The 21,633-nt window shown below is 39.6% G+C and overlaps 1 protein-coding gene across 1 annotated transcript in view; it reads left to right on the forward strand.

Moving 5' to 3' along the window:
• Positions 1-3,909: 3,909 nt before the first annotated feature.
• TPP1 (tripeptidyl peptidase 1) overlaps positions 3,910-21,633 on the forward strand; it is a 35,111-nt gene continuing 17,387 nt past the window's right edge. The window contains exons 1-3 of the mRNA XM_069969282.1: positions 3,910-3,996; positions 4,791-4,877; positions 5,444-5,583. Coding sequence (XP_069825383.1) covers positions 3,986-3,996; positions 4,791-4,877; positions 5,444-5,583 — 238 coding nt within the window. The 5' untranslated portion in view covers positions 3,910-3,985. The remainder of the gene's footprint in view (positions 3,997-4,790; positions 4,878-5,443; positions 5,584-21,633) is intronic.

Below are 21,633 nucleotides of genomic sequence, written 5' to 3' on the forward strand. Positions count from 1 at the left end.
CGTAGGCGCGCGAGTCCTCCCATAGAGATGCAGACTAACACTGAAGCAGGCGGAATTCCACCCCATTTGCTCAGTGTGAAAATACCCTAAGGGTCCGATAAACAATGTAAACGAGCTCCGATCTGCTAGATCGGCGCTTGTTTACTGGGCCTATTCCACGGCCCGATAGTGAGGGCTGCAGGAACATCAATACTAATCATTACCGATGTCCTTGCAGCCCTTGTTTAAACATCATACTTTACCTGTCCAGGCTGCAGGTCTTCTGCGCTTCTTCTCCTGGTCCCGCGCGCAGCAGCAGCTTCAGAGCGGCCTGTCTGAACTGACAGACCGCTTAGCCAATCACTGGCCAATGATTGGCTGAGCGATCTGTCAACTCAGACATGCCGCTGGGAAGCTGCTGCTGCGTGCAGGACCAGGAGAAGAAGCGCAGAAGACCTGCAGCCTGGACAGGTAAAGTTTGATGTTTTTAAATCGTCGGTCGCCGCGCACCGCTATTCCACGTAGCAATGCCTGGGTGGCGACCAATGATTTTAGGTTTGCACCTAAATGAACGATCAGATGATGACACGATCATCGGCTGATCATTCTCTCTATTCCACAGATCGATAATCGGATGATTATCGCTCTGTGGAATAGGCCCCTAAGACTCTTTGTTTCTGTCAAGGGTCCTAGCCTGAGCCTGGCCCTGGCTTCACTGCAGCAGGAACTGTCTCTGTGTGTGTGTTGCTCTCTCACTGACTTAACTAGAGAGAACCCCAACACCACCACCAGGAACTAACCACCTTTTATAGGGGCGAACTAAACCTACTGGTGATTGGTGGGGCTGTGTGTGCAAGAGACAAAAGAGCTAGAAGAAAGGCAGGGAAATACCTGCATTTATCATAGGATGGAAGCAAACGTGACAAATACAGGTAACCCAATATTTCCTTCAGCTGTGCATAGCATAAATACTAGAAAAAAAGACAGTGACACCTAGTGGGGAAAAACAGACAACACACTTCTCATTCATCCCACTGTGAGACCACTGCCCAGGTGCATAAGAAACTTAGTGGCATACCTGTGCTGGGACACTACATACCCCACCTCAACATACTGACCAGGAGACAAAGAACCCAGAACACATGGAGAAGTTGATGAGATGAGGAGCAAGGACCTGCAGCTGCATCCTGAGGTCTCAAAAAGGAAGATGATCTATAAGGATCTGAGAGAAGGGGAGCTGATGTGACCACAGAACCTCTGTGGGATCCAGGGATAGCAGGGCTAAAAGGAGAAGACTGGGCTTGTGGATGTCAGTGATCGAGGGAAAGCTTTTGCTCAGAGGAGAGGAGAGGACTGGGCTTGTGGGTGTCAGTGATGGAGGAGAAGCCATCGCTCAGAGGAGAGGAGAGGACTGGGCTTGTGGATGTCAGTGATGGAGGAGAAGCCATCGCTCAGAGGAGAGGAGAGGACTTGTGGATGTCAGTGATCGAGGGAAAGCCATCGCTCAGAGGAGAGGAGAGGACTGGGCTTGTGGATGTCAGTGATGGAGGAGAAGCCATCGCTCAGAGGAGAGGACAGGACTGGGCTTGTGGATGTCAGTGATGGAGGAGAAGCCATCGCTCAGAGGAGAGGAGAGGACTGGGCTTGTGGATGTCAGTGATCGAGGGAAAGCCATCGCTCAGAGGAGAGGAGAGGACTGGGCTTGTGGATGTCAGTGATGGAGGAGAAGCCATCGCTCAGAGGAGAGGAGAGGACTGGACTTGTGGATGTCAGTGATCGAGGGAAAGCTTTTGCTCAGAGGAGAGGAGAGGACTGGGCTTGTGGATGTCAGTGATGGAGGAGAAGCCATCGCTCAGAGGAGGAGAGGAGAGGACTGGGCTTGTGGGTGTCAGTGATGGAGGAGAAGCCATCGCTCAGAGGAGAGGACTGGGCTTGTGGATGTCAGTGATGGAGGAGAAGCCATCGCTCAGAGGAGAGGAGAGGACTGGGCTTGTGGATGTCAGTGATGGAGGAGAAGCCATCGCTCAGAGGAGAGGAGAGGACTGGGCTTGTGGATGTCAGTGATGGAGGAGAAGCCATCGCTCAGAGGAGGAGAGGAGAGGACTGGGCTTGTGGATGTCAGTGATGGAAGAGAAGCCATCGCTCAGAGGAGGAGAGGAGAGGACTGGGCTTGTGGGTGTCAGTAATGGAGGAGAAGCCATCGCTCAGAGGAGAGGAGAGGACTGGGCTTGTGGATGTCAGTGATGGAGGAGAAGCCATTGCTCAGAGGAGAGGAGAGGACTGGGCTTGTGGATGTCAGTGATGGAGGAGAAGCCATTGCTCAGAGGAGAGGAGAGGACTGGGCTTGTGGATCTCAGTGATGGAGGAGAAGCCATCGCTCAGAGGAGAGGAGAGGACTGGGCTTGTGGATGTCAGTGATGGAGGAGAAGCCATCGCTCAGAGGAGAGGAGAGGACTGGGCTTGTGGGTGTCAGTGATGGAGGAGAAGCCATCGCTCAGAGGAAAGGAGAGGACTGGGCTTGTGGATGTCAGTGATGGAGGAGAAGCCATCGCTCAGAGGAGAGGAGAGGACTGGGCTTGTGGGTGTCAGTGATGGAGGAGAAGCCATCGCTCAGAGGAGAGGAGAGGACTGGGCTTGTGGGTGTCAGTGATGGAGGAGAAGCCATTGCTCAGAGGAGAGGAGAGGACTGGGCTTGTGGATGTCAGTGATGGAGGAGAAGCCATCGCTCAGAGGAGAGGAGAGGACTGGGCTTGTGGGTGTCAGTGATGGAGGAGAAGCCATCGCTCAGAGGAGAGGAGAGGACTGGGCTTGTGGATGTCAGTGATGGAGGAGAAGCCATCGCTCAGAGGAGAGGAGAGGACTAGGCTTGTGGATGTCAGTGATGGAGGAGAAGCCATCGCTCAGAGGAGAGGAGAGGACTGGGCTTGTGGATGTCAGTGATGGAGGAGAAGCCATCGCTGAGAGGAGGAGAGGAGAGGACTGGGCTTGTGGATGTCAGTGATGGAGGAGAAGCCATCGCTCAGAGGAGGAGAGGAGAGGACTGGGCTTGTGGGTGTCAGTGATGGAGGAGAAGCCATCGCTCAGAGTAGGAGAGGAGAGGACTGGGCTTGTGGGTGTCAGTGATGGAGGAGAAGCCATCGCTCAGAGGAGAGGAGAGGACTGGGCTTGTGGATGTCAGTGATGGAGGAGAAGCCATCGCTCAGAGTAGGAGAGGAGAGGACTGGGCTTGTGGATGTCAGTGATGGAGGAGAAGCCATCGCTCAGAGGAGAGGAGAGGACTGGGCTTGTGGATGTCAGTGATGGAGGAGAAGCCATCGCTCAGAGGAGAGGAGAGGAGAGGACTGGGCTTGTGGATGTCAGTGATGGAGGAGAAGCCATCGCTCAGAGGAGGAGAGGACTGGGCTTGTGGGTGTCAGTGATGGAGAAGCCATCGCTCAGAGGAGAGGAGAGGACTGGGCTTGTGGGTGTCAGTGATGGAGGAGAAGCCATCGCTCAGAGGAGGAGAGGACTGGGCTTGTGGATGTCAGTAATGGAGGAGAAGCCATCGCTCAGAGGAGAGGAGAGGACTGGGCTTGTGGATGCCAGTGATGGAGGAGAAGCCATCGCTCAGAGGAGAGGAGAGGACTGGGCTTGTGGATGTCAGTGATGGAGGAGAAGCCATCGCTCAGGGGAGGAGAGGACTAATAGACCGTGGACTCTTGCTCTGTCCTTACTGGTCTGGGATTACCAGGTGGCCCGGACGTTCTTTTCTGTTTGATACAGTTGGATTCAATCTATAAGTGTCTTCCTCCCGGACGATCGCCCCCTCAGCCATTACTTCTCTCCCCGCTCTCACTATTACATTTCCTGCCTTGTTTTTCTAATAGATCATGTGACACAGGGGAGGGGAGGGCAGTATGGGGGAGGGGGGGGGAGGTCACCTGACTGTCACATGACTCACACCCATCAGGGAGGAGACAGCAGACAGGACATGACCGAGATACAATTTAACTGATCTGCAGCAGCCATGGAGCACAGGTAACAATGTCTCCCGTGTGTGTGGCCCCCGGTATCACTGTGTACAGGAGAGGAGACGTGTGGCCCCCGGTATCACTGTGTACAGGAGAGGAGACGTGTGGCCCCCGGTATCACTGTGTACAGGAGAGGAGACGTGTGGCCCCCGGTATCACTGTGTACAGGAGAGGAGACGTGTGGCCCCCGGTATCACTGTGTACAGGAGAGGAGACGTGTGGCCCCCGGTATCACTGTGTACAGGAGAGGAGACGTGTGGCCCCCGGTATCACTGTGTACAGGAGAGGAGACGTGTGGCCCCCGGTATCACTGTGTACAGGAGAGGAGACGTGTGGCCCCCTGTATCACTGTGTACAGGAGAGGAGACGTGTGGCCCCCGGTATCACTGTGTACAGGAGAGGAGACGTGTGGCCCCCGGTATCACTGTGTACAGGAGAGGAGACGTGTGGCCCCCGGTATCACTGTGTACAGGAGAGGAGACGTGTGGCCCCCGGTATCACTGTGTACAGGAGAGGAGACGTGTGGCCCCCGGTATCACTGTGTACAGGAGAGGAGACGTGTGGCCCCCGGTATCACTGTGTACAGGAGAGGAGACGTGTGGCCCCCGGTATCACTGTGTACAGGAGAGGAGACGTGTGGCCCCCGGTATCACTGTGTACAGGAGAGGAGACGTGTGGCCCCCGGTATCACTGTGTACAGGAGAGGAGACGTGTGGCCCCCGGTATCACTGTGTACAGGAGAGGAGACGTGTGGCCCCTTAGAGTGAAGTTATGATCAGATGTTTTCTCTTCCTTTATCAGGAGTCGGATCTGGTTCCTTGTTGGTCTCTGTTTACATCTGAAGAACATAGATTGTGGAGTCTTCCCGGAGCCGGAGCAGAGCCTGAGGTCAGTGCCCCCTGTCCTATATACTGTATACCAGGCTATCCTCTGCCTCTCCCCTGCGCCCGGCCGTCCTCTGCCTCTCCCCTGCACCCGGCCGTCCTCTACATCTCCCCTGCGCCCGGCCGTCCTCTGCCTCTCCCCTGCCCCCGGCCGTCCTCTGCGTCTCCCCCGTCTGCGCCCGGCCGTCCTCTGCGTCTCCCCCGTCTGCGCCCGGCCGTCCTCTACATCTCCCCTGCGCCCGGCCGTCCTCTGCTTCTCCCCTGCGCCCGGCCGTCCTCTGCCTCTCCCCTGCGCCCGGCCGTCCTCTGCCTCTCCCCTACGTCCGGCCGTCCTCTGCCTCTCCCCTACGTCCGGCCGTCCTCTGCGTCTCCCCTACGTCCGGCCGTCCTCTGCGTCTCCCCTGCGTCCGGCCGTCCTCTGCCTCTCCCCTGCGCCCGGCCGTCCTCTGCGTCTCCCCTACGTCCGGCCGTCCTCTACAACCCTGTACATAGGAGTATATTATCTTACATAGACAGCAGGAGATGATAGTTTGCGATCCGGAGCTGTAATCATTCTGCTGTTTTCTCCAGTGTCCCCCCCGGATGGGCTCCCGCAGAGCATCTCACCAGCAGTGACTCCATTGTCCTGACATTTGCCCTGAAGCAGCAGAATGTAAAGAAGTTGGAGGAGCTGGTGACTCGGGTGTCCGACCCCGACTCTCCTGACTACGGTAAATGATGGCAGTGGTGTATGCGGTATATGTATGTGTATGCTGTATATGTATGTGTATGCTGTATATGTATGTGTGTATGTTGTATATGTATGTGTGTATGTTGTATATGTATGTGTATGTTGTATATGTATGTGTGTATGCTGTGTATATATATGTGTATGCTGTGTATATATATGTGTATGCTGTATATATATGTGTATGCTGTATATGTATGTGTATGCTGTATATGTATGTGTATGCTGTATATGTATGTGTGTATGCTGTATATGTATGTGTATGCTGTATATGTATGTGTGTATGCTGTATGTGTATGTGTGTATGTTGTATATGTATGTGTGTATGCTGTATATGTATGTGTGTATGCTGTATATGTATGTGTGTATGCTGTATATGTATGTGTATGTTGTATATGTATGTGTATATGTATGCTGTATATGTATGTATATGCTGTATGTGTATGTGTGTATGCTGTATATGTATGTGTATGCTGTATATGTATGTGTATGTTGTATATGTATGTGTATGCTGTATATGTATGTGTATGCTGTATATGTATGTGTGTATGTTGTATATGTATGTGTATGCTGTATATGTATGTGTATGCTGTATATGTATGTGTGTATGCTGTATATGTATGTGTATGTTGTATATGTATGTGTAAGCTGTATATGTATGTGTATGTTGTATATGTATGTGTGTATGCTGTATATGTATGTGTATGCTGTATATGTATGTGTATGCTGTATCTGTATATGTATGCTGTATATGTATGTGTGTATGTTGTATATGTATGTGTATGCTGTATATGTATGTGTGTATGCTGTATATGTATGCTGTATATGTATGTGTGTATGCTGTATATGTATGCTGTATATGTATGTGTGTATGCTGTATATGTATGTGTATGCTGTATATGTATGCTGTATATGTATGTGTGTATGCTGTATGTGTATGTGTGTATGCTGTATATGTATGTGTATGCTGTATATGTATGGGTGTATGCTGTATATGTATGCTGTATATGTATGTGTGTATGCTGTATGTGTATGTGTGTATGCTGTATATGTATGTGTATGCTGTATATGTATGTGTATGCTGTATATGTATGTGTATGCTGTATATGTATGTGTATGTATATGCTGTATATGTATGTGTGTATGCTGTATATGTATGCTGTATATGTATGTGTGTATGCTGTATATGTATGTGTATGCTGTATATGTATGCTGTATATGTATGTGTGTATGCTGTATATGTATGCTGTATATGTATGTGTGTATACTGTATGTGTATGTGTGTATGCTGTATATGTATGCTGTATATGTATGTGTGTATGCTGTATATGTATGCTGTATATGTATGTGTGTATGCTGTATGTGTATGTGTGTATGCTGTATATGTATGGGTATGCTGTATATGTATATGTATGTGTATGTGTGTATGCTGTATGTGTATGTGTGTATGCTGTATATGTATGCTGTATATGTATGTGTGTATGCTGTATATGTATGCTGTATATGTATGTGTGTATGCTGTATGTGTATGTGTGTATGCTGTATATGTATGTGTATGCTGTATATGTATGCTGTATATGTATGTGTGTATGCTGTATATGTATATGTATGCTGTATATGTATGTATGCTGTATGTGTATGTGTGTATGCTGTATATGTATGTGTATGCTGTATATGTATGTGTATGTTGTATATGTATGTGTATGTATATGCTGTATATGTATGCTGTATGTGTATGCTGTATATGTATGTGTATGCTGTATGTGTATGCTGTATATGTATGTGTGTATGCTGTATATGTATGTGTATGCTGTATATGTATGTGTGTATGTTGTATATGTATGTGTATGTATATGCTGTATATGTATGCTGTATATGTATGTGTATGCTGTATATGTATGTGTGTATGTTGTATATGTATGTGTATGCTGTATATGTATGTGTATATGTATGCTGTATATGTATGTGTATGCTGTATATGTATGTGTATGCTGTATATGTATGTGTGTATGCTGTATATGTATATGTATGCTTTATATGTATGTGTGTATGCTGTATGTGTATGTGTGTATGCTGTATGTGTATGTGTGTATGCTGCATATGTATGGGTATGCTGTATGTGTATGTGTATATATATGCTGTATATGTATGTATATGCTGTATATCTATGTGTGTATGTTGTATATGTATGTGTATGCTGTATATGTATGTGTATGTTGTATATGTGTATGCTGTATATGTATGTGTATGCTGTATATGTATGTGTATGCTGTATATGTATGTGTATGTATATGCTGTATATGTATGCTGTATAAGTATATGTGTATGCTGTATATGTATGCTGTATATGTATGTGTGTATGCTGTATATGTATGTGTGTATGCTGTATATGTATGCTGTATATGTATGTGTGTATGCTGTATATGTATGTGTGTATGCTGTATATGTATGTGTATGCTGTATATGTATGTGTGTATGCTGTGTATGCTGTATATGTATGTGTATGTTTATGCTGTATGTGTAAATGTATATGCTGTATGTGTATGTGTGTATGCTGTATATGTATGTGTGTATGCTGTATATCTATGTGTATATGTATGCTGTATATGTATGTGTGTATGCTGTATAAGTGTGTGTATGCTGTAAATGTATGTGTATGTGTGTATGCTGTATATGTATGTGTATGTATATGCTGTATATATATGCTGTATATGTATGTGTGTATGCTGTATATGTATATGTATGTGTATGCTGTATATGTATGTGTATGCTGTATATGTATGTGTATATGTATGCTGTATGTGTATGCTGTATATGTATGTGTAAGCTGTATGTGTATGCTGTATATGTATGTGTGTATGCTGTATATGTGTATGCTGTATATGTATGTGTGTATGCTGTATGCTGTATGTGTATGCTGTATATGTATGTGTATGCTGTATATTTATGGGTATGCTGTATATGTATATGTATGTGTATGCTGTATATGTATGTGTGTATGCTGTATGTGTATGCTGTATATGTATGTGTGTATGCTGTATGTGTATGTGTGTATGCTGTATATGTATGTGTGTATGCTGTATGTGTATGCTGTATATGTATGTGTGTATGCTGTATGTGTATGCTGTATGTGTATGTGTGTATGCTGTATATGTATGTGTGTATGCTGTATGTGTATGTGTGTATGCTGTATGTGTATGTGTGTATGCTGTATGTGTATGTGTGTATGCTGTATATGTATGTGTGTATGCTGTATGTGTACGTGTGTATGCTGTATGTGTATGTGTGTATGCTGTATGTGTGTATGCTGTATGTGTATGTGTGTATGCTGTATATGTATGTGTGTATGCTGTATGTGTATATGTATGCTGTATATGTATGTGTATGCTGTATATGTATGTGTATATGTATGCTGTATGTGTATGCTGTATATGTATGTGTATGCTGTATATGTATGTGTATGCTGTATATGTATGTGTATGTATATGTATGTGTGTATGCTGTATATGTATGTGTGTATGCTGTATATGTATGTGTATGCTGTATATGTATGTGTATGCTGTATATGTATGTGTATGCTGTATATGTATGTGTGTATGCTGTATATGTATGTGTGTATGCTGTATATGTATGTGTATGCTGTATATGTATGTGTATGTTTATGCTGTATATGTATGTGTGTATGCTGTATATGTGTATGCTGTATATGTATGTGTATGCTGTATATGTATATGTATGTGTATATGTATGCTATTTGTGTAAATGTATATGCTGTATGTGTATGCTGTATATGTATGTGTGTATGCTGTATATGTATGTGTATATGTATGCTGTATATGTATGTGTGTATGCTGTATATGTGTGTGTATGCTGTATATGTGTGTGTATGTGTGTATGCTGTATATGTATGTGTATGTATATGCTGTATATATATGCTGTATATGTATGTGTGTATGCTGTTTATGTATATGTATGTGTATGCTGTATATGTATGTGTATGCTGTATATGTATGTGTATATGTATGCTGTATGTGTATGCTGTATATGTATGTGTAAGCTGTATGTGTATGCTGTATATGTATGTGTGTATGCTGTATATGTGTATGCTGTATATGTATGTGTGTATGCTGTATGCTGTATGTGTATGCTGTATGTGTATGCTGTATATGTATGGGTATGCTGTATATGTATATGTATGTGTATGCTGTATATGTATGTGTGTACGCTGTATGTGTATGCTGTATATGTATGTGTGTATGCTGTATGTGTATGTGTGTATGCTGTATGTGTATGTGTGTATGCTGTATATGTATGTGTGTATGCTGTATATATATGTGTGTATTCTGTATGTGTATGCTGTATATGTATGTGTGTATGCTGTATGTGTATGTGTGTATGCTGTATGTGTGTATGCTGTATGTGTATGTGTGTATGCTGTATGTGTATGTGTGTATGCTGTATGTGTATGCTGTATGTGTATGTGTGTATGCTGTATATGTATGTGTGTATGCTGTATGTGTATGCTGTATATGTATGTGTGTATGCTGTATGTGTATGTGTGTATGCTGTATGTGTATGTGTGTATGCTGTATGTGTATGTGTGTATGCTGTATGTGTATGCTGTATGTGTATGTGTGTATGCTGTATGTGTATGTGTGTATGCTGTATGTGTATGTGTGTATGCTGTATATGTATGTGTGTATGCTGTATGTGTATGTGTGTATGCTGTATGTGTATGCTGTATGTGTATGTGTGTATGCTGTATGTGTATGTGTGTATGCTGTATGTGTATGTGTGTATGCTGTATATGTATGTGTGTATGCTGTATGTGTATATGTATGCTGTATATGTATGTGTATGCTGTATATGTATGTGTGTATGCTGTATATGTATGTGTATGTTATATATGTATGTGTATGTATATGCTGTATGTGTATGCTGTATATGTATGTGTATGGTGTATATGTATGTGTATGCTGTATATGTATGTTGTATGTGTATGCGGTATATGTATGTGTATGCGGTATATGTATGTGTATGCTGTATATGTATGTGTATGTATATGTATGTGTGTATGCTGTATATGTATGTGTATGCTGTATATGTATGTTTATGCTGTATATGTATGTGTGTATGCTGTATATGTATGTGTATGTTATATATGTATGTGTATGTATATGCTGTATGTGTATGTTATATATGTATGTGTATGTATATGCTGTATGTGTATGCTGTATATGTATGTGTATGGTGTATATGTATGTGTATGCTGTATATGTATGTTGTATGTGTATGCTGTATATGTATGTGTATGCTGTATATGTATGTGTATGTATATGTATGTGTGTATGCTTTATATGTATGTGTATGCTGTATATGTATGTGTATCCTGTATATGTATGTGTATGCTGTATATGTATGTGTGTATGTTGTATATGTATGTGTATGCTGTATATGTATGTGTATGTATATGCTGTATATGTATGCTGTATATGTATGTGTGTATGCTGTATATGTATGTGTATGTATATGTATGTGTGTATGTTGTATATGTATGTGTATGCTGTATATGTATGTGTATGTATATGCTGTATATGTATGCTGTATATGTATGTGTGTATGCTGTATATGTATGCTGTATATGTATGTGTATGCTGTATATGTATGTGTATGCTGTATATGTATGTGTGTAGGCTGTATATGTATGTGTGTATGCTGTATATGTATATGTATGCTGTATATGTATGTGTGTATGCTGTATATGTATGTGTGTATGCTGTATATGTATGTGTATGCTGTATATGTATGCTGTATGTGTATGTGTATGTATATGCTGTATATGTATGTGTATGCTGTATATGTATGTGTGTATGTTGTATATGTATGTGTATGTTGTATATGTATGTGTGTATGTTGTATATGTATGTGTATGCTGTATATGTATGTGTATGTATATGCTGTATATGTATGCTGTATATGTATGTGTATGTGTGTATGCTGTATGTGTATGCTGTATGTGTATGTGTGTATGCTGTATGTGTATGTGTGTATGCTGTATATGTATGTGTATGCTGTATATGTATGTGTATGCTGTATATGTATGTGTATGTATATGTATGTGTGTATGCTTTATATGTATGTGTATGCTGTATATGTATGTGTATCCTGTATATGTATGTGTATGCTGTATATGTATGTGTGTATGTTGTATATGTATGTGTATGCTGTATATGTATGTGTATGTATATGCTGTATATGTATGCTGTATATGTATGTGTGTATGCTGTATATGTATGTGTATGTATATGTATGTGTGTATGTTGTATATGTATGTGTATGCTGAATATGTATGCTGTATATGTATGTGTGTATGCTGTATATGTATGCTGTATATGTATGTGTGTATGCTGTATATGTATGTGTATGCTGTATATGTATGTGTGTATGCTGTATATGTATGTGTATGCTGTATATGTATGCTGTATGTGTATGTGTATGTATATGCTGTATATGTATGTGTGTATGTTGTATATGTATGTGTATGTTGTATATGTATGTGTATGCTGTATATGTATGTGTATGTATATGCTGTATATGTATGCTGTATATGTATGTGTGTATGCTGTATATGTATGCTGTATATGTATGTGTGTATGCTGTATATGTATGTGTGTATGCTGTATATGTATGTGTGTATGCTGTATATGTATGTGTGTATGCTGTATATGTATGTGTATGCTGTATATGTATGTGTATGTATATGCTGTATATGTATGCTGTATATGTATGTGTGTATGCTGTATATGTATGTGTATGCTGTATATGTATATGTATGTGTATATGTATGCTGTATGTGTAAATGTATATGCTGTATGTGTATGTGTGTATGCTGTATATGTATGTGTGTATGCTGTATATCTATGTGTATATGTATGCTGTATATGTATGTGTGTATCATGTATATGTATGTATATGCTGTATATGTATGCTGTATGTGTGTATGCTGTATATGTATGTGTATGTGTGTATGCTGTATATGTGTGTGTATGCTGTATATGTATGTGTATGTGTGTATGCTGTATATGTATGTGTATGTATATGCTGTATATATATGCTGTATATGTATGTGTGTATGCTGTATATGTATGTGTATGCTGTATATGAATGCTGTATGTGTAAATGTATATGCTGTATGTGTATGTGTGTATGCTGTATATGTATATGTATGCTGTATATGTATGTGTATATGTATGCTGTATGTGTATGCTGTATATGTATATGTATGCTGTATATGTATGTGTGTATGCTGTATATGTATGCTGTATATGTATGTGTGTATGCTGTATGTGTATGTGTGTATGCTGTATATGTATGTGTATGCTGTATATGTATGCTGTATGCTGTATGTGTATGTATATGTATGTGTGTATGCTGTATATGTATGTGTATGCTGTATATGTATGTGTATGCTGTATATGTATGTGTATGTTGTATATGTATGTGTATGTATATGCTGTATATGTATGCTGTATGTGTATGCTGTATATGTATGTGTATGTGTATGCTGTATATGTATGTGTATGCTGTATATGTATGTGTATGCTGTATATGTATGTGTGTATGCTGTATATGTATGTGTATGCTGTATATGTATGTGTATGCTGTATATGTATGTGTGTATGTTGTATATGTATGTGTATGTATATGCTGTATATGTATGCTGTATATGTATGTGTATGCTGTATATGTATGTGTGTATGTTGTATATGTATGTGTATGCTGTATATGTATGTGTATATGTATGCTGTATATGTATGTGTATGCTGTATATGTATGTGTATGCTGTATATGTATGTGTGTATGCTGTATATGTATATGTATGCTGTATATGTATGTGTGTATGCTGTATGTGTATGTGTGTATGGTGTATGTGTGTATGCTGTATATGTATGTGTATGCTGTATATGTATGTGTATGCTGTATATGTATGTGTATGCTGTATGTGTATGTGTATGTATATGCTGTATATGTATGTGTATGCTGTATATCTATGTGTGTATGTTGTATATGTATGTGTATGTTGTATATGTGTATGCTGTATATGTATGTGTATGCTGTATATGTATGTGTATGCTGTATATGTATGTGTGTATGTTGTATATGTATGTGTATGCTGTATATGTATGTGTATGTATATGCTGTATATGTATGCTGTATAAGTATGTGTGTATGCTGTATATGTATGCTGTATATGTATGTGTGTATGCTGTATATGTATGCTGTATATGTATGTGTGTATGCTGTATATGTATGTGTGTATGCTGTATATGTATGTGTATGCTGTATATGTATGTGTATGCTGTATATGTATGTGTGTATGCTGTATATGTATGTGTGTATGCTGTGTATGCTGTATATGTATGTGTATGTTTATGCTGTATGTGTAAATGTATATGCTGTATGTGTATGTGTGTATGCTGTATATGTATGTGTGTATGCTGTATATCTATGTGTATATGTATGCTGTATATGTATGTGTGTATGCTGTATATGTGTGTGTATGCTGTATATGTATGTGTATGTGTGTATGCTGTATATGTATGTGTATGTATATGCTGTATATATATGCTGTATATGTATGTGTGTATGCTGTATATGTATATGTATGTGTATGCTGTATATGTATGTGTATGCTGTATATGTATGTGTATATGTATGCTGTATGTGTATGCTGTATATGTATGTGTAAGCTGTATGTGTATGCTGTATATGTATGTGTGTATGCTGTATATGTGTATGCTGTATATGTATGTGTGTATGCTGTATGCTGTATGTGTATGCTGTATGTGTATGCTGTATATGTATGTGTATGCTGTATATGTATGGGTATGCTGTATATGTATATGTATGTGTATGCTGTATATGTATGTGTGTATGCTGTATGTGTATGCTGTATATGTATGTGTGTATGCTGTATGTGTATGTGTGTATGCTGTATATGTATGTGTGTATGCTGTATATGTATGTGTGTATGCTGTATGTGTATGCTGTATATGTATGTGTGTATGCTGTATATGTATGCTGTATATGTATGTGTATGCTGTATATGTATGTGTGTATGCTGTATATGTATGTGTATGCTGTATATGTATGTGTGTATGCTGTATATGTATGTGTATGCTGTATATGTATGTGTGTATGCTGTATATGTATGTGTATGCTGTATATGTATGCTGTATGTGTATGTGTATGTATATGCTGTATATGTATGTGTGTATGTTGTATATGTATGTGTATGTTGTATATGTATGTGTATGCTGTATATGTATGTGTATGTATATGCTGTATATGTATGCTGTATATGTATGTGTGTATGCTGTATATGTATGCTGTATATGTATGTGTGTATGCTGTATATGTATGTGTGTATGCTGTATATGTATGTGTATGCTGTATATGTATGTGTGTATGCTGTATATGTATGTGTGTATGCTGTATATGTATGTGTATGCTGTATATGTATGTGTATGTATATGCTGTATATGTATGCTGTATATGTATGTGTGTATGCTGTATATGTATGTGTATGCTGTATATGTATGTGTATATGTATGCTGTATGTGTAAATGTATATGCTGTATGTGTATGTGTATGCTGTATATGTATGTGTGTATGCTGTATATCTATGTGTATATGTATGCTGTATATGTATGTGTGTATCATGTATATGTATGTGTATGTATATGCTGTATATGTATGCTGTATGTGTGTATGCTGTATATGTATGTGTATGTGTGTATGCTGTATATGTATGTGTGTATGCTGTATATGTATGTGTGTATGCTGTATATGTATGTGTATGCTGTATATGTATGTGTGTATGCTGTATATGTATGTGTGTATGCTGTATATGTATGTGTATGCTGTATATGTATGTGTATGTATATGCTGTATATGTATGTGTGTATGCTGTATATGTATGTGTATGCTGTATATGTATGTGTATATGTATGCTGTATGTGTAAATGTATATGCTGTATGTGTATGTGTATGCTGTATATGTATGTGTGTATGCTGTATATCTATGTGTATATGTATGCTGTATATGTATGTGTGTATCATGTATATGTATGTGTATGTATATGCTGTATATGTATGCTGTATGTGTGTATGCTGTATATGTATGTGTATGTGTGTATGCTGTATATGTGTGTGTATGCTGTATATGTATGTGTATGTGTGTATGCTGTATATGTATGTGTATGTATATGCTGTATATATATGCTGTATATGTATGTGTGTATGCTGTATATGTATATGTATGTGTATGCTGTATATGAATGCTGTATGTGTAAATGTATATGCTGTATGTGTATGTGTGTATGCTGTATATGTATATGTATGCTGTATATGTATGTGTATATGTATGCTGTATGTGTATGCTGTATATGTATGTGTAAGCTGTATATGTATGTGTGTATGCTGTATATGTGTATGCTGTATATGTATGTGTGTATGCTGTATGTGTATGCTGTATGTGTATGCTGTATATGTATGTGTATGCTGTATATGTATGGGTATGCTGTATATGTATATGTATGCTGTATATGTATGTGTGTATGCTGTATGTGAATGTGTGTATGCTGTATATGTATGTGTGTATGCTGTATGTGTATGTGTGTATCATGTATATGTATGTGTATGTATATGCTGTATATGTATGCTGTATGTGTGTATGCTGTATATGTATGTGTATGTGTGTATGCTGTATATGTGTGTGTATGCTGTATATGTATGTGTATGTGTGTATGCTGTATAGGTATGTGTATGTATATGCTGTATATATATGCTGTATATGTATGTGTGTATGCTGTATATGTATATGTATGTGTATGCTGTATATGAATGCTGTATGTGTAAATGTATATGCTGTATGTGTATGTGTGTATGCTGTATATGTATATGTATGCTGTATATGTATGTGTATATGTATGCTGTATGTGTATGCTGTATATGTATGTGTAAGCTGTATATGTATGTGTGTATGCTGTATATGTATGCTGTATATGTATGTGTGTATGCTGTATATGTATGTGTAAGCTGTATATGTATGTGTGTATGCTGTATATGTGTATGCTGTATATGTATGTGTGTATGCTGTATGTGTATGCTGTATGTGTATGCCGTATATGTATGTGTATGCTGTATATGTATGGGTATGCTGTATATGTATATGTATGTGTATGCTGTATATGTATGTGTGTATGCTGTATGTGAATGTGTGTATGCTGTATGTGTATATGTATGCTGTATATGTATGTGTATGCTGTATATGTATGTGTATATGTATGCTGTATGTGTATGCTGTATCTGTATATGTATGCTGTATATGTATGTGTATGCTGTATGTGTATGTGGTATATGTATGTGTATGCTGTATATGTATGTGTATGTATATATATGTATGTGTGTATGCTGTATATGTATGTGTATGCTGTATATGTATGTGTGTATGCTGTATATGTATGTGTATGCTGTATATGTATGTGTATGTTGTATATGTATATGTATGTATATGCTGTATATGTATGTGTGTATGCTTTATATGTATGTGTATGCTGTATATGTATGTGTATGCTGTATATGTATGTGTATGCTGTATATGTATGTGTGTATGTTGTATATTTATGTGTATGCTGTATATGTATGTGTATGTATATGCTGTATATGTATGCTGTATATGTATGTGTGTATGCTGTATATGTATGTGTATGTATATGTATGTGTGTATGTTGTATATGTATGTGTGTATGTTGTATATGTATGTGTGTATGCTGTATATGTATGTGTATGTATATGCTGTATATGTATGTGTATGTATATGCTGTATATGTATGCTGTATATGTATGTGTGTATGCTGTATATGTATGCTGTATATGTATGTGTGTATGCTGTATATGTATGCTGTATATGTATGTGTGTATGCTGTATATGTATGTGTATGCTGTATATGTATGTGTGTATGCTGTATATTTATGTGTGTATGCTGTATATTTATGTGTATGCTGTATATGTATGCTGTATGTGTATGTATATGCTGTATATGTATGTGTATGCTGTATATGTATGTATGTATGTTGTATATGTATGTGTATGTTGTATATGTATGTGTATATAACGAGAGGTTACGCACATTATAATGCTTATGAGCACCCTCCACACTTCCGGACTTCACCAGTCCGGACAAAGCATCCAATATACACAATAGTAGTGAAGGAAAAAAGTGATTTGCTCACCATATAGCCGCCAACTTCGGGTTACAAGACCCACTGTGCTCCAATTTATAAGGAGCAATATACTCACAGAGTCGATATGACTTGAATCTTTTTTATTTTCTTCTCTTTAAAGTAAATGCAGCAAAAAGTTTACATGCTCACAGCTGATGTTACTCTCAGACACGGACGCCCAAGTACGTCCTCCTCGCGGACGTTTCGGAGGATACAGACTCCTCCTTCCTCATGCGCGAGGACGTAAGGGAGAGGGCGGGATTATAATGAATCAACATTTAACCCTATAGATATCGCTAGTGAGTAATATGACATGTAATATAACGCAATGCTACAAATTCATTATAATACGCATGAAAGTTGGGTGGGACTAAAGGTAATAACTATACGTGCTCTATATTTACAAAAATGCACTAAAGCTGCATACTTCATTGAGTCCGTTGGGACTCAATGTTTCTAATTTGGAAATCCAATATGTCTCACAACGGAGTAACCGCTTGCGGTTCTCCTCTCTGTCTGCACAAAGCTCAACCTGCTCCACAATTTGCCATCGTAAATCGCAGATGTTATGTCGATTTTCGGAGAAGTGTCTCGCAACTGTTGTCTCCCCGAACGGTCTCTGCTCTTCATCTTTTCTACTCTCTTGTTTAGTGTCAAACTTTCGTATAGCTGTTTTATGTTCGTTAAGGCGAATTTTTATCGGGCGGCTCGTCTGTCCGACATACCCTAGTCCACAGGGACATTTAAGGAGATAAACCACATTTTTATCATTACAGGTAAAAAAACCTTTCACTGGGTATTTAGTACCTTTTCTAGGATGGCTAATGTACTCCCCTTTTATAATGGCACTACAGTGTTGGCAAGATAGGCAACTAAATGTGCCTTTACGTCTGCTAGCTAGGAATGTCTGTTTAGAGATTTTCTTTTTAGCTATATCACCTCTAATTAATTTATTACACAGTGACTTGTTTTTTCTATAGCAGAAAATCGGGTTCTCTCTAAAGATATTATTATACTTCGGATCACTTTTTAGTAGATCCCAATGTTTCAAAACACATTTTCTGATTGTCCCCACAAAGGACATTACTGAATTTGATTTTCAGGTTGACTTTTACAAATTTTGCAGACAACTACGGTTGAAAATCCATTTCTTTGATGTAAAGAGGTCTGAGAAAGGTCACACTTCTCCCTTAGATATAATACCTAATGCCCTATACCAAAGAAGTTCCTTTGATCCTGTTATACAGAATGATTCTTTAAACATGTTTGAACGCATGGTATTGCAGGATGCCCATATTTTATGGGATCATGCAACTACCAAACAAGTCAATCTGACTATAGATGAAATAGAAGCTTTGAATGTCTTGCAGAATGACGCCTCCATAGTCATTAAGAGGGCCGACAAAGGAGGTGCGATTGTTGTGCAGAGTCGCGCCTCCTACGTCGCTGAAGCCCTACGCCAACTAGCAGATGTTAAAACATACCGTAAACTACCGGGAGATCCTACAACACAGTTTAAAGCTGAAGTAGATTCCTTCATAAATGAAGGAGTGGTAGGTGGCGTCATTCAGCAAAAAACAGCAGATGCTTTATACGTAGAGACCCCCCGTGTCCCTATTCTGTATCTTCTACCTAAGATACACAAGGACTGCAGCAGCCCACCCGGGCGGCCTATTGTTTCAGGCTCCGGGTCGCTGCTGCAGTCCCTGTCAGTATATGTTGATTCCTTTTTACAGGATATTGTGAAGAAATTGGACAGATGTCTTGTTGATACGTGCCATTTCCTCAATGTGATGGAACAAATAAATAGTAAAGATGTTACTTATCTCTGCACACTTGATGTGCAGAGTTTATATACTAACATCCCACAAGATGAGGGCATGGCATGTGTCAGAGAACAACTGAACAAAGATATCAAGCTGAGTAATAATATGATAAATTTCCTTATGGGATTGTTAGAACTTGTCCTGAGCAAGAATTACTTTAGATTTGATGACGACTTTTTTCTGCAGACCCATGGTGTTTCAATGGGGTCATCGGTAGCCCCAAGTTTAGCCAACATCGTTATGCATGCCTTTGAGGAGACGTTCGTCGTCCCGACCATGCCCACGTCGTCCACGTGGCTGAGATACGTGGATGACGTGTGCCTGCTCTGGACGTCGGACGAATCTTCCTTACTGGCATTCGTGGAGACTTTAAATAAATGTCACGAGTCCATAAAATTTACATTGGAATACAATCCTGTTAAAATCCATTTTTTGGATGTAGAGATCAAAAAACAGGATACAGGGTTTGAAACAACGATGTTTTCCAAACCAACCGATCGTAATAATATGTTACACCGAGAAAGCCAACATGCCCCCCATGTCTTTAAAAGTTTACCCAAATCACAGTTCATTAGAGCAAGACGTATAGCTAGTACAGAGAATGAGTATAAGAAAAATGCAGAGAAAATTAAGGAGAAATTTGAAGAAAGAGGTTATAATAAAAATGAAGTTGAAAGAACAGAAAAAGAAGTAAGAAAATTACAGAGAAATGATTTAAGGAAAAAACATACTAGAACAGATAAAAAAGAAAAATTGGTATTCTGTACTACTTATGACCGACATGCTGATATCATCAGAAAATGTGTTTTGAAACATTGGGATCTACTAAAAAGTGATCCGAAGTATAATAACATCTTTAGAGAGAACCCTATTTTCTGCTATAGAAAAAACAAGTCACTGTGTAATAAATTAATTAGAGGTGATATAGCAAAAAAGAAAATCTCTAAACAGACATTTCTAGCTAGCAGACGTAAAGGCACATTTAGTTGCCTATCTTGCCAACACTGTAGTGCCATTATAAAAGGGGAGTACATTAGCCATCCCAGAAAAGGCACCAAATACCCAGTGAAAGGTTTTTTTACCTGTAATGATAAAAATGTGGTTTATCTCCTTAAATGTCCCTGTGGACTAGGGTATGTCGGACAGACGAGCCGCCCGATAAAAATTCGCCTTAACGAACATAAAACAGCTATACGTAAGTTTGACACTAAACAAGAGAGTAGAAAAGATGAAGAGCAGAGACCGTTCGGGGAGACAACAGTTGCGAGACACTTCTCCGAAAATCGACATAACATCTGCGATTTACGATGGCAAATTGTGGAGCAGGTTGAGCTTTGTGCAGACAGAGAGGAGAACCGCAAGCGGTTACTCCGTTGTGAGACATATTGGATTTCCAAATTAGAAACATTGAGTCCCAACGGACTCAATGAAGTATGCAGCTTTAGTGCATTTTTGTAAATATAGAGCACGTATAGTTATTACCTTTAGTCCCACCCAACTTTCATGCGTATTATAATGAATTTGTAGCATTGCGTTATATTACATGTCATATTACTCACTAGCGATATCTATAGGGTTAAATGTTGATTCATTATAATCCCGCCCTCTCCCTTACGTCCTCGCGCATGAGGAAGGAGGAGTCTGTATCCTCCGAAACGTCCGCGAGGAGGACGTACTTGGGCGTCCGTGTCTGAGAGTAACATCAGCTGTGAGCATGTAAACTTTTTGCTGCATTTACTTTAAAGAGAAGAAAATAAAAAAGATTCAAGTCATATCGACTCTGTGAGTATATTGCTCCTTATAAATTGGAGCACAGTGGGTCTTGTAACCCGAAGTTGGCGGCTATATGGTGAGCAAATCACTTCTTTCCTTCACTACTATTGTATATATTGTATATGTATGTGTATGCTGTATATGTA

The sequence above is a fragment of the Dendropsophus ebraccatus genome, chromosome 5 (genome assembly GCF_027789765.1).
Source record: "Dendropsophus ebraccatus isolate aDenEbr1 chromosome 5, aDenEbr1.pat, whole genome shotgun sequence".
In the NCBI taxonomy this organism is placed as follows: domain Eukaryota; kingdom Metazoa; phylum Chordata; class Amphibia; order Anura; family Hylidae; genus Dendropsophus; species Dendropsophus ebraccatus.